The 14,231-nt window shown below is 34.0% G+C and overlaps 1 protein-coding gene across 2 annotated transcripts in view; it reads right to left on the bottom strand.

Moving 5' to 3' along the window:
• Window positions 1-137: 137 nt before the first annotated feature.
• The window catches only part of LOC117110299, a 45,273-nt gene continuing 31,179 nt past the window's right edge, over window positions 138-14,231 (bottom strand). For both annotated transcript variants that reach the window (XM_033252952.1, XM_033252951.1), the window contains exons 4-5: window positions 3,583-3,692; window positions 138-2,059 (exon numbers count right to left, since the gene is read on the bottom strand). In XM_033252952.1, coding sequence (XP_033108843.1) covers window positions 1,079-2,059; window positions 3,583-3,692 — 1,091 coding nt within the window. In that variant the 3' untranslated portion in view covers window positions 138-1,078. The remainder of the gene's footprint in view (window positions 2,060-3,582; window positions 3,693-14,231) is intronic.

Raw genomic sequence — 14,231 nt, 5'->3', positions numbered from 1 at the left:
ATATATATATATATATATATATATATATATGTATAATTATATATACGCCTCTGTGTATATATATATTTGTATATATATAATATGTATATATATATATATATATATATATATATATATATATATATATATATATATATATATGTGTGTGTGTATTTATATATTTGCATTTAAAAAGACCAAATAAATAAGTAGAACAATTTGTGAAGTAAACCAAATTAGTATGCATTTTATGTGACGTTTTTGACCCGTCATTTAAACACACATTTGGTGTCACTTAAAAGCTTTGTTCTACTTACCTATTTTAGCATAGAAACCAGATGGAATTGTTTGAATTTAAGTTCAAATAAGTTATCAACTAACAATAAGGTACAGGTTAAAACAATGTATTTTAGATTTTGCTGATTTACTTCTGGGTCTATTCAAAGAAGAGCAGAATTATTTACGTAATTTGGTAAAGGAAATATTTTTTATCATTCTAATTTTCAATTCAAAGCTAACAATTTACTCAAATCATAGAGAGCAAGCTATCAAAATATAAAATTTATTTGTTCAGGTGTCTCAACACAGACAGTTTCTAAAATTACATACCATAGTTATTTGAATAAACGCCCCTCTTTGAATAAACGCCCCCTCGAATAAATGTCCCCCTTGAGCCTCATTTGGAATAAACGCCTCCCTCGAATAAATGCCCCGAGGAGTTTATTTCTTCTTCAAATAAATTCCCCCACAAATGACAGTAAACAAATCTAATGGAAGCGACATCATTCTCAACACATTCTATTCATGTTCTACTTAAGTAAAATTACATTTTTTTTCGATGAAATGATTTTTAGGTATTTATGATAACGCATAACATTTTGACCATAATTATGGGTTGTAGTTGCATGTTTACAGTAAAATGAAGGGGCGTTTATTTGAGCACAAATATATCCATTTTACAGCAAAAAAAATATAAACACCTCCCACGAATAAACGCCTCCCTCGAAAAAACACCCCCCCCAACAAATACCCTGTCCCGGCAATAAACGCCTTGGGGCGATTAATCGAATAATTACGGTATTTCATTTGTTTTTTTTTTTCAGTTTTTGTCTTCTTTTTTTCTCACTGCTTCACCAACTACCCATGTTCCAGGTTTTGTACGGGATTTCCATGAAGAAGCAGAAGAGAATACAGGTTTCCTAGTCAAACTCAGTGGCTTTCTCGGCATGAAGGCCTTACCAGTCCTCGACGCTTGAGGTGAAAGTTCAAAAAATGAGCCTGACTGAGAAGCTTTCTTCACTTGCTGACTTGGTTTTGGGTCAGAGGTAAACTTTTGACGGTCAAATATTGGAGAATTTTTTTTAACGCCATGAGATCCAGCACGTTGTGACATTTTATATCGTCCATATATGGTATGAGCCTTTGTTAACTTCGGAGGCTGATGCATAGCTGGATGATTACGCAGACTTATGACGTCTCCTTTTGCATTTCCTTGGAGATGAACCATCGCTAAGCCTAGTTCGGGCTTTTTTGCAGCTTTCTTAGATGACCTAAAGCTATCTACATAGTTAAAGTCAACCACACCTGACCTGCTTACATGAACTGGTGACTGCTTTACCTCTCTGTTACTTACTGTTTCTGCAAAGGTCTGTGAACGTGACATAAGCGGTGGCTTAGGCCTAAGAACTGGTTTCCTTAACTGTCTCGGGGATGGTCTGTTTGATTTTAGCACGTCAACATTCGTACATTCTTCCAAATTGTCAGGCTTGTCAATAATGATGCTTTCTACCATGTCTGAACAGCTCGTGTTGTCTATCATGACTGAATGCCTTGCACTTTGGTATTCCAAGATATCACCGGCATTGAGAAATACCGTTTCTTCCTCACTGTCCTCAGATTTTTTAAAGTTTTGATTAGGACTTTCACAACTATGTGGTATGCTTCTTAGTAATGGTGGAACAGGGCCTGGTGTAGGGGCGTAAAACTCTGCAAGGCTTAAAACCGTCTTCTGCCGCCCTAGGTTAGTTTTAGGAGCTGGTATTAAATCTTGGCCACACTCATCATCTTGCTTGAATATTGTCTAGAGAATGAAAGGAATCAATTAATTATTGTCAATCAAATTTTAAACTATGTTTTCAATATACTGTGGAGGGTTTATTGGAAGAATAATGTTATTGGAACCAGAAACATAATATTTGAAGGCAAGTACAAGCCAAAGTAGTTTGCAGAATGTACAAATAGGTGTAAACAATATACAGTAATGAACACCAGCAGTGTACATTTTACATGTGGATAAGCATTCCACATTCAGCAACTGCCTGTGCAGGCAAAGCCAGTCTGTAGTTTTTGTGGTCAAGATGCAGGGAAGCTGACACTCTTGAGTAATTTACTTGCTTCAGCTGTCTCTTACCATGGTTATGTTTTATCTTGTATTTATGCTTTTTTTATGCTTATATGGTCAAATAAATAAATGAAATGGAACATTACACTACTTTTGCAGGTCACGTGACATAGGCTGCAGTGCCCATTGGTCTTGCGTTCTTGTGGTAACAAAGTAAGCACAAAATAATAGTGTGTATAAAACTACATTTACACTAGAAACGATTACGACACGACGACATATAATTGCGCCGTTTATATACTTTAACACTGAGCGCATTTTGATCGCGTTGTTATCGTGTCTAGCGTAAATATAGCTTTACAAAGTATTCCAAAAAGGTCAAGTAGAAAACCCTGCCTGTGACTGTGGGTAGAACGCACATCCACCACCCACATCCAACAAAACGTGAAGCCCATGATCGGTAATGTAAGCTTTACTGATGAAGTGGGCCATTGGCTCACCCTCGCTTCTACCATTCAATTTCTTTATTTTTATATTATTTACATTAATATATTTAAACAATTTTTGTATTTTGAGATCAGTGAGAAATATAATATAAAATTAAACCTAATGAGTCATATGAATATCATTAGTATCTAATAGTAGCAACTGAATTTTTTAACGTGTGCCTGTGTGATAGCGACGCTGTCCACTTGGTCATCTTCGGTTTTTTCTGTGCCAATTATCACTATTGTTTTGGCATTTGCATTTATTTTTTAAGTTTTTCATTTATTTTGTTTGGTTTTTTATCTTGGTCTATAGCTCAGACTTGTCAAAGAGCCATGAGCGTCTTCGACGGATACCGGCGCATTATAAATGCAGGTTTATTATTATTATTATTAAAAATGTGAAAAAAAATTCTTAGTAATCATTTGGAAAAAAAAATTGTAAAATTTGACTTCAATTCAAAAGCTGTTGAGATGCTTCTTGACTCAGTGACCTCTAACCTAGTTATATTTCTATCTACACTCAGTAAGTTTTTCATTTATTTTGTTTGGTTATTTATCTTGGCCTATAGCTCAGACTTGTCAATGAAACATGAGCGTCTTCGACGGATACCGGCGCATTATAAATGCCTGTTTATTATTATTATTAAAAATGTGAAAAAAATTTCTTAATAATCATTTTGAAATTGTAAAATTTGACTTCAATTCAAAAGCTGTTGAGATGCTTCTTGACTCAGTGACCCCCAACCTAGTTATATTTCTTTCTACATTCAGTACCTGCATTTCGCTTTGAGTACTCTCTCTGCTATAAGATGATGACATCGTTTCTGTATCACTGATATCGTCGACCTCTGACTCGGAGAACTCTTCTGGCCAACCGTGGCACTCTAAAAAACAAGTATAAAATTTAAATAAGTTTGATATGGTTTAGAAATTATTTTATAAGATATTCTTAAGAAAGATGGAGAAATCAATCACAAACGATTCTGACAACTGAGCACTGTAAAAAAAAAAAGTATATACTGTACACGTTTAGGGATCTAAGCAAATGGCCCTGGATTCTTGTATAGTATTTCAAGGGAAATATTGAGCGTCAAAATCCCTACTAAAGATTACCTCAAAAGTGCTGGTCTATCTCACTTTTGTTGCTAAAGGCTGGCACTCACTGAGTCGTAAGCTACTACGAATGCAACTCTGCTCCCTGTGAACGTTAAAAGCAACGCCACTTGCTGATCGTTGGTGGCAGTCTGAACGAATTGTCATTAAATACGATCCACTGTACGCCTTGCGTTCTCCACTGAAGAGTTACCTCAGCCGACAACCGTCGAGTGCAGTTGGTGCGCGGTTTCAGGCTCCGGAGGAAAAAAAAAATTTGATATGTTGTAGAACTGATTTTTCTAAGACCGAAAAAAGTTGTTTGACGAAAAACTGGGGAACGGTGAATGAGATACAGATTTTTGAATATTTAAAAACTGGGGGGAAAAAAGGGGCGTAACTGCCCATTTTTACACCTTATTCCCCCAGTTTTTAAATATTCAAAAATCTGTATCTCATTCACCTTTCCCCAGATTTTCGTCAAACAACTTTTTTTTGTCTTAGAAAAATCAGTTCTACAACATAGCAAAAAAAATTTGTTCCTCTGGAGCCTGACTTTAAGTTCACAATTAAATATAAATAAATAATATAAAATATATATAAATTTTGAGCTAATAAACTAAATATTTAAACAGCCTACTTTGTATGTTATTACCTTTCAATTGATAATTAAAATTAAGAAAATATTTTTCTTGCCAATAAACAGATATAGATGTAGTGGTGGATCCAGGACTTCTAAATAGAGGGGGCCCAGGGGGACTTTCTCAGATGACGGGTCTTGACCACCTCACGTCAGCCCCACCATGGTTAGGGCTGAGATGGAAAATTTATGATTATGGCAACTAGATGGCCAGAAATTATACTCTGACATAAATTTTCTTTTTCTCCATTTAAAAAAATAATTTTAACAAATTTAGGGGGCCCAGGCCGGTGGGCCTCCTTGAATCTACCACACTGAGATGCATATAATAAACAGTTCTTAAATTGCTTGCATAAATCATCTAACCGAAAATACAATACGATATAATATAATATACCTTTAATAGGCTTAATTCATATTATTGTTATTGAAAATTTACTTGATAAACTGGTGCATCTGATCATATACCTTTGAACCCAATAAACTCGTTTCTCCAAAACATATTCTCTAAACCAACTAACAACACAGAGACAGTCAAGTGAGGAAGATGGGATCTTTCAGTGCATTCTGCAATATCCTTATAATCCTATTGCTCAAATGTTATTTTGTGCTAATAAAATCATATTACTAAAGCGGTCATCCTCAAATATCACCTTGATGGCTGGAAATACAAGTATTTTTCTTGATTTACACGTTGAAGTACATCTTAAACTGACATTCGCTCATTGACTCAACTCCTTACGCATCTCACAACTCGCATTTTCATCCCGTTTAATCCTTGCATTATCACTCTGTCTATCTCTTAACCTCCTCTAATTACAACTAGTCATCTAACATAACACCTTGAATTCCCTAATCTTCTACACGTTTGTAACTGAATTGTGTTGCAACGTGTTGTCTGCTTAGAGTTGAGCCGTCTGAAGAACCCTGCTTGTCATTGACGATCATCTCGTTTTCATCTCTTCATTCCAACACTGTCTACAGCTATCTAATCTTCCAATGGTAGTCATTTAAAGCGACATATCTAAATCGTTCTGATCTCCGATAATAACATTTCGTGGCAGCTAACACACCTAAGAAGTTAATGTAGGAACTTCTCGTACACAACTATTACCTTTCTCTAATTGCAAATTATGTGGAATAGACCTACTTTTAAAGAAAACCTTGCCAAATTGATTATAGATATCTGTTTAAAACAATTATGAGATAGTAGTAATAACAAGGGATTTAAATTAAGTTCATTAAGTCCAGTGAAAGCAGATAAATATATATAAGCCCTACAGAGAAATACCAAATGACTTTGATAGTTCCAAATAATCAGCTTTAGACCATGTTCGATTAACATTAATAAAAAAAAATTGATAAATGTAAGCATCCCGATAACTTCATTCTGATTGGCTTTCATATCTACATACTCATTTTTCATTAAAATATAGGCTACAGTATGTAGACATATTGCAAATGTTTTAGAACAATTATCGGTTTTAAATGAGAAACAGGTGGGAAGGGTATTTGTAGGTCTGTATTCTACTTTGCAAACACCAGAGGTCAGTGCAGATGTGGATATTTAAATTTTGAAATTTAGTTTTTCTGTTCATCAAGTGGTGGTGTAAGGATTTTCCTACATCTAAAATCTGTATGAGGAGGTGGAAGTGGTGATTGAGTACTGTATGAACATTTCAGGTAAAAGCCAGCGAATCCCAGGAGCGAAAGACTGGTGGGGGTGTAAGTCCGGGGCCCCTGTTGCCTAGTTGTAGTCTTTGCAAAGCAGGTGGTTAAAGATGCTTGAGAGGTAAAGTACTGTAGCATGGGGTGCTTGTGCGAGGCAGGAAGTTGAGCTACTTGTAAGGCAGGTAGTTAAGATGCTTGAGGCAAGATTGTGTAGCATGTGGGGTTGCGAGGTAAGTAGTTGAGTTACAAGGCAGGTACCTGACCTACTTGCAAGGCAGAGAACTGCTCTCCAGAGTCAGATAGCTTAGTTAGGAGGCAGCTAAGTGACAAAAAAAAAGTAATTCTCAAAATTAATAACAACCTTAGCTCATGATCCTCTCTAACCAGCAGTATTAACAAACATCTTAATATGTGCACGACTGCTCTTGTAGATTCAATCAAGTGGGTCGTAAATGGGGGGTAAAGTTGTAAGTTCAGAGAACGAGGTGACATGATTTCCAACACCATTTTGCAAAGTTCATTTGACTAGGTCATACGATCAGTCGGAGATTGCTTTTATGATTAAAAACTACAAAGCAATCAAAGATTAATAAATTATACTTGTCACATACAACCAACAAGTTTCCACATCATTTAAAAATGGCTGGAGCATAACGTTTTAAACTTAGGAGGCAGCACAAGAGCATTGTTATAAAAAAAAATATTTTATCACGATATATCTATTATTAATCACAACTGATTATCATTAACCTGTCAGAACATCCCTCTAGGTTATCAAATTAAGCTGATTGTAAGTTGACATTATTAATTCATTCATTACGTGTATGCGCAAACCTACGTCTTATAATTATTTGTATTAAATATAATAGGAGAGGGGGAATCCCCCCGCAGCATTGTCTGACTCTACAAAGAGGATCAAAAATTAAAAAAAATAATTTGTCTATCCAAATAACATTATTTTGATTGACAATCCCTAATATTGGTCGTGTTTGACTGGTCGTTGTTTGTTAAACCACGCCCCCCCCCACCTGCGCAGTAGTAAAATCCTACTTAATGAAGGCGACCAGTCGAATAAAAAACTGGTAAATACTCGACAATGCAAAATGGCTGCATAGTTACCGCGATACACGCTGCGTCATCAAGGTTGCTTCAGATTGTTACAGTATGGGTTTTCCATGACAAAATGTTTTCATCCAGTTTTTGAATTCTGTTAGCCTACAATTATTTTTTGACTTCATGTGGGCAAATATTATAATATTATTTTCTGAAATTTAATCTAAATTATATTAATGAAAATTTTGTTGCTAAACTCACTAATCGGCCATGTTAGTTTTGGTCACACGTGGATAACTTAACACTGATTAACACACTCTGGTTACGTTAATTTTGTTGACAAAGTCTATTTTATGAACCAGTCAAATGAAAATAAGACAAATTGAACAATACAGTCCTCATAAAGGATAAAGGACACACAGCATTTGTTAGAACCACGATAAATAGACAGCATAAAGCAGAAATAACGGAATAAAACAGAATGTTAAGAAAACCTATGCAAGGCACAAAAAGGAGAGGCAGTATCAGAGCTATACCCTAATCGACTAGATTCCGGTTGCAATGTAATTGGTGGTATTCCAAAACTGATTACTCCCAATCTGAACCAACGAGCTCATTCAGACCAAATCTGACACAAAAAACTTTATATTGGAATGGGATGTCAAATGGTACAAGGCCTCCGATGGCTAGACCTATGTTGACTGACCTCAGCCAATCAGTGCCTCTGGAATTTGTTGCGATCGGATTCCGTTGTAATCGGAAGTAATAGGTTGTAGCAACTAATCGCAATGGGTAACAATTGCGATATTACTAAAGGCCTTGATTACTTATCAACTACTATTGGTGAGCTTTCACACACAATTGTGGATTGCGATTGGGTGGAATTGGGTATCGCAATAACCACTCGGAAAACCTAGTATGGTATAAGAAGAAAGTTTGCATCACACCCCCACTATGAAAGCTTCCTTTAGAAAAAGAAATTACATTCAAGTATTTAATCATCTCATTTCATATTATTCCCCCAGCTAGTACCCTACCTTTTTTTTCTAATTGCACCTTCTCCTCCCCCCCTCCCAACTTTGTAGACTCCTAAATATGCAAATGCAAGGTTTAGAGTATTTATACAAATGAAAAATTGATCGATGTTTAAGGAGTCTATGTATATTGTACAAAAACAAAACCTGAAGGTTTACAAGATGTTAACCCAAGATGCCAGCAACATATACAGTGTTCACATGCCTTAGGTTGCTTGCGAGTGGACGATCGGCTCGTGAGCCTGGCTTCATGTGAATAACCAGTCGCGGGTAACCCACGACAAACCGATCTCGATGTAGCTCGCTCTCGACCCATATAAACAGCTGTTTGCAAGTGGGTCACCAGTAAGCTGTGACCTCTTTTGAGTAAAAGCCAATCAGATACAAGCACCTCTCCGGGGTCAAAGTAGCTAGCTTGTTCGTGCAAATGTTAAGAACGCCATTGTCACAATCATTGCGGTTTTGGCTGTTGTATGTTATTTTTCTGTTAAATATCCCTAAATATCCATGCCAACTTCAACTGGATCTGGCCCTCGGGCCTGTTGGACCGGGGAAGAAATCAACGACTTGATCTGAGATTTGGGCAGAACCCGAGATTAGAATTAGTGGAAGACAAGAAATGAAAGAACAAGACAAAAATACAAGAAATAGTAATAAAAATAAAATTAAATAAATAAATAAAATAATAATAATATTAAAAAATGGAAGAATTGAGCAGTAAAACCGGAAGCAAAGTGCGAGGAAACATGATACACTCTGTAATATATTCTCGAGACGAAATGTACAAACGCAATGCGATCTGCTATGTCTGCAACCAATTGGGGATGTGATAGAAACTGATTTCTGGTTGCCTCAAAAGCGGTAGCGAATGCAATTTTGCCAATTTTTTATCTAACACAATCTCGCTCATGACCCAGCGCCTCAACTGCTCGCGATCGATGGAGACACATGAATGCTTTGGTGCATTAGTATTTTTCTATAACACGTTATATTTTGAATCACTAGGATACTTGATTATGAAATGGTTTTCAAATGCTTGTGTTATAATTTCCCATTCATGATGATTCAAAAAGAGGAAATGTACCAATTTAATTTTGAAGGATTTCACATGAATATAAGCACTTTCTTTGAATATAGTTAAGTAGTTTAATTTCATACATTATTTTTGTGTAAACTGAATATTAGTTTTAATTGTAAATGTTGCAGGAAATTACATGAATCTTACATTTTAAAATCATTAGAAGTAAAGAAAGGGAATTCCAAATAGTCTCTATAAAAACCAATAATTATAAAAAATCTACAGAATAATGGATAAAGAGAATGAATTTAAAAATGTAATAAAAAACAAAAAAAAATCTTTTTGCTAAAGAAAATCTAATTGCTAAAGAAAATATATATGATAAATATTTGAAATGAAATATAAGAAACAATGAGAATAAATTCAAATATTTACAGATTCAGATTTAAACCATATTTGTGAATATTGTAAAGTTAATTGAATAGAATTACATTTTTATACATGTCTAAGTTTATTTCCAATTTAATTAAACTATTTAGTAGTGCAAATTTGTAAATATATATTAATTTGCATTGATTTCCATGAGATTATTCTTTTCTAAATAAGTTATTCAATTTTGTGTATGTCTACTGCACTCTTTCTTTCCTAACATTGTAACAATTTCCATCACTTAATTGGTTAAGCTACAAATATTAAAATTGAAAAATTACATTGATAAATAAATAAAACATTTCTTATTCTGTAAAAGCACAATCAATTGTCAGAGCCCTAATTGTGAATTTGCTTAAGAAATATTTCATTAAATCAGATGTTACTCAGAAAGACGACAGAACATGGATGAGTAACCTCTGGGCGGCGGGCAGAATTGTGACAAACTCATTATAATTGTTGAAAATCACTGACGCTTAGTGCAGGTCAGAAAAAAGTGTGTTAATTCATCACCAAACACATCACAGACAAGGAAACTCTCACCTCTTAGCAAAACATGGTCACTGAATAGCTGCAATATTAAGCGGGTTTATGACTTATGTGCTTGTAAGGGAAGATATTCCTGTACAGTTTGTTGGTATTGAATGCAAACTAGATTTTATGTGATAAAAACTGCTCCATAATTCTGTTTAGTTATATAGCAAGCTGTCATAAAGACCGATAGTGTTACACATCATATGAATTTATGAACTCTTGCAAATATATATATATATATATAGTTCAGTTAATGTACTTCTTTCTGGCATGTTCTTAACTTTTATCTTATTATTAAATAATATATAAATTTCATATTTCATTTCAATCAAACTTGTGAATAACAGAAATGCTTTTTTAAAAAATGTATTGTCTCATGCAAAAAAAAAAAAAAAAAAAAAAAAAAAAATTTTTTTGGGAACATGTACATCTTTAATTGGCAAGATTGATTCCTGTTGTTCTTCAGGAATCTTATTCTCATTCTTTATTCGTAAAAAACCCCCAAATATTGATGACTTCATGACAGTGGTAATAATTAATTAACTAATTGACTGATTTATAATAACGTTAAGTTTATTTACGTGGTAATTTTACACTACCTTTCCATATACAATATTCAGTTTTACTTTGCAAATTTAATGTCTTTGTTAATTTTAATTTAATTTTCCTTTTCAACATGTATTTTGTTTTTGTACGTTTCTCAGACGTACTATACATTTGGTATGAGTGCTACTGTATCAACAGTGGATCTAATAAATTGACTGATTGATTGTTTGCTTGATTGAATTCTAACCTATATAACAAGACTTAAAGTTCATGTGTATTTGAAGTGTAAAAAAAAAAAATGGTCTTAAAGTTTTCTATATTCTTTAACTTATAATGGATAACTGTTGGTGTTATGCCTAGTTAAACTTTACTGGATTGAGGGGGCGTGCCCCTCTGGCGCTATGACAACCTGAGCATTTAAGAGCTGTTTTAAAACGATTTCAGGTAGTGTTTGTTGACAATACTGTGTACATAAGCAAAAATATTTTTAATGAAGCCACGTACAATTTGAGTTTCAATGTATGTTGAATTTGAGCACCCGAACTATGTCGACCTACACAAACATTCCACCAATCAATTTTTAGTAACGCGTCAGTTAAATAAATATTCACGTAAATACTAAGTACTCTATAATGACTCAAGTTACTGCAAGACCATTTTTATATTTTTAATAAAACAGACTTCTAATTTTAAATATAATTTCCCCTGAATTTGTGATAATTCGTTATCAGGCATGGATTTGTGCTAAACGTGTGACAAATATAAGATCACGCATATGTTATCCAAAATCATTTGAAATGCGGGACCGTCTCGCATAACTAATTTGGTATCAAATTGTATATAAATTAATTATCAGATATCACATTCCAGGAACAGAGTTTGTTGATTTTAATTGTATCTTATGTTTACACATTGGAAGTAGTCTTAAATATTGTTTCCTAGTCTCTAACATTGTGCTACTTTCTTGAAACAAACCTGTTGAAATCCATGTCCCGGACTATTTCATTATCCTTGTTTAAATTGTTACTCCAACAATGGTGGTGATGATAATGATGATAATAATAATCATAAGAATTATGATGATAATGTTGATGATGATAGTAAAAATAATTACAAGATTAATAAGAAAATTAATGATACTAATAATCAGATTGTTTAGCACATTGATCTACCCATATTCTCATTAGATTAAAAATTATTAATATACGTATATATATTTGAAATATAAGTTTGCAAGAAAGAGTGGAAAGAAACAACAAAAACAAATAGGAAACAACAACTTTGATTGTCCTTTTAATCATTAATGACAATTAACATAATTAATTATGAAACACAGTTAGTAAGATTTATTAATAAATCTGACAATAACTATGTTTCATGTAGAATTATAATAGATAATAAAGAAAATATAATGAAAAATAGAGTTATGGTTATGTTATATAAACATTAAATATGCAATGATATTACAAGATTTATTAGTAATGCTGTGGAAGAAATTACAATGTATTCTAACAACAATGAATTATATCATAAGGCCAAAACAACTACCAAGCCTGAATGCAAGGTTGGCTTTTTTAGGGTAAATTATATTTTTCTTATGAAGGTAAAACACAAAATACTTCTACGTTTCAAATGGACACTTGTCAAATCTGTAGGCCTAATTAATAAATTTGATACCTTATCCAGGACCATGGTCCTGTGGTTACAATTTTACCAACCAAAATGCTTTAGAAGAGTGATGTTGACAATAACCCTAAACTTTTTTTCAAACCATATTTATAGAGGGTGAACAAAAGAGCGTATCTTAGAAGGTTGGCTGATATTCAGGGCCCCTTAAATAAATGAAATAAGGTGATGCTAGGCCAATAAAAATGTGGAAAAAAAAACAAAAGAAAAACAGAAATGGCAACTGACCAGCCCTGACTTTCAAATTCCACTGTGCTTGGGTAACAACAATTTTCTATCAGGCCTTAATCGTTTGACCAATAGCATTTGGTGTAAGAGAACATACACTACTTTTAAAGAGGATCTAAGATTGGTCATTATTAACAACAACTTATACACTAAAGTGCTGTATCTGCATAGGCTTACTACGACTGTATAACAAGTCAGTTAAATTTAATTCAACAAGGATGGTCCACAGAACTCATTAGTAAGAAGTCTTTATATTTCTTAAGGAGTAAAACTGTTTTTCTTTTTTTTTTTTTCGATAAATAAAAAAAAAAAATTGTATTCAGGATTGAACCTAGAATCTTGCTATTAGAAAGTGAGCCTTTAACGGGCATACCGCAGTGCTTTATCCCTAATGTATTGTATGACATTTAAAGTTAAGTACAGACTCATTTATAAATGCCTACAGACGATTTGTTGCGAGACGTGGCGAGCCCTCAAAATTATTCAGCGATAATGGAACTAACTTTGTTGGAGGCGAAAAGGAACTCAGAAATGCCTTAGCTGAAATGAATCAAAACATCGTGGAAGAATTTTTTCACACCAAGGGAGTTGAGTGGCACTTCAACCCTCCCTCAGCCAGTCACTTTGGAGGTGTTTGGGAACGCCTAATAAGGTCAGTGAGAAAAACATTGTATAGTGTTCTTAGACAACAGACTGTTAACCATGATGTGCTACAAACGGTCTTAGCTGAGGTAGAGTCTATATTAAACCTGTCTCTTATACACATCTAGATGTGTATAAGAGACAACTGTCATAGGGTACACATCATTAAATTTACGCATATGGCCTATAGGTTAAACCTTGTGTTAGCATGTCATCGCAAGGGACGTCAAAATTGCCACCGTGCAAGTCACTTAAGTACCAGTACGCGGCATTGCTTACAGCCAGTATATCCCACCTTGAATCCAAACTGCTATCCCAATTTACTAGATGCCTAAATCATCTGATAATCAGGAGACACGTCAACAATTTCGCAGCCTATATTTTCACCACCCATTTTTTTTAACGAGGAATCCTTACAATTTCCTTCTGATGATAACAAAAACTAAATTGAAGCCAATTTGTTTACAATAAAATTTCTAATCCATCTAACCTTGAGGCTTATTTTGATAATTTACCCGATAAATCATACAAAACTTTAACCGACATACTCATAAACGCAGTTTATTAGGATATTAAAATTTTAAAATAATGTAAAATTTTTACGGGCAAAAGTGCCCTTAAAAAATGCGAAACAAAGGATCAAAGGTCTTTGGGTGCAAAATTCATGGCCATAATATTTGGTTCAGTTTTAAAATAGTCGTCACTGGTAGGTCAACCAATCAAAAGAGCTGCTTTTGTTCACGGGTAATTGGTTCTAATTTAGTAAGTTTTTTTGGATCTGATAATGATCGCTGATGTAATAACTGTTGATGTGCGACTCCACCTTCCCTATTGCAATTAAATCCGGATA

The sequence above is a fragment of the Anneissia japonica genome, unplaced genomic scaffold, assembly GCF_011630105.1.
Source record: "Anneissia japonica isolate Jap-2015-1 unplaced genomic scaffold, ASM1163010v1 scaffold673_len1821605_cov196, whole genome shotgun sequence".
Lineage (NCBI taxonomy): Eukaryota > Metazoa > Echinodermata > Crinoidea > Comatulida > Comatulidae > Anneissia > Anneissia japonica.
Note: the sequence above shows the minus strand (reverse complement) of the source record. Positions and strands in the feature narration are given on the sequence as shown.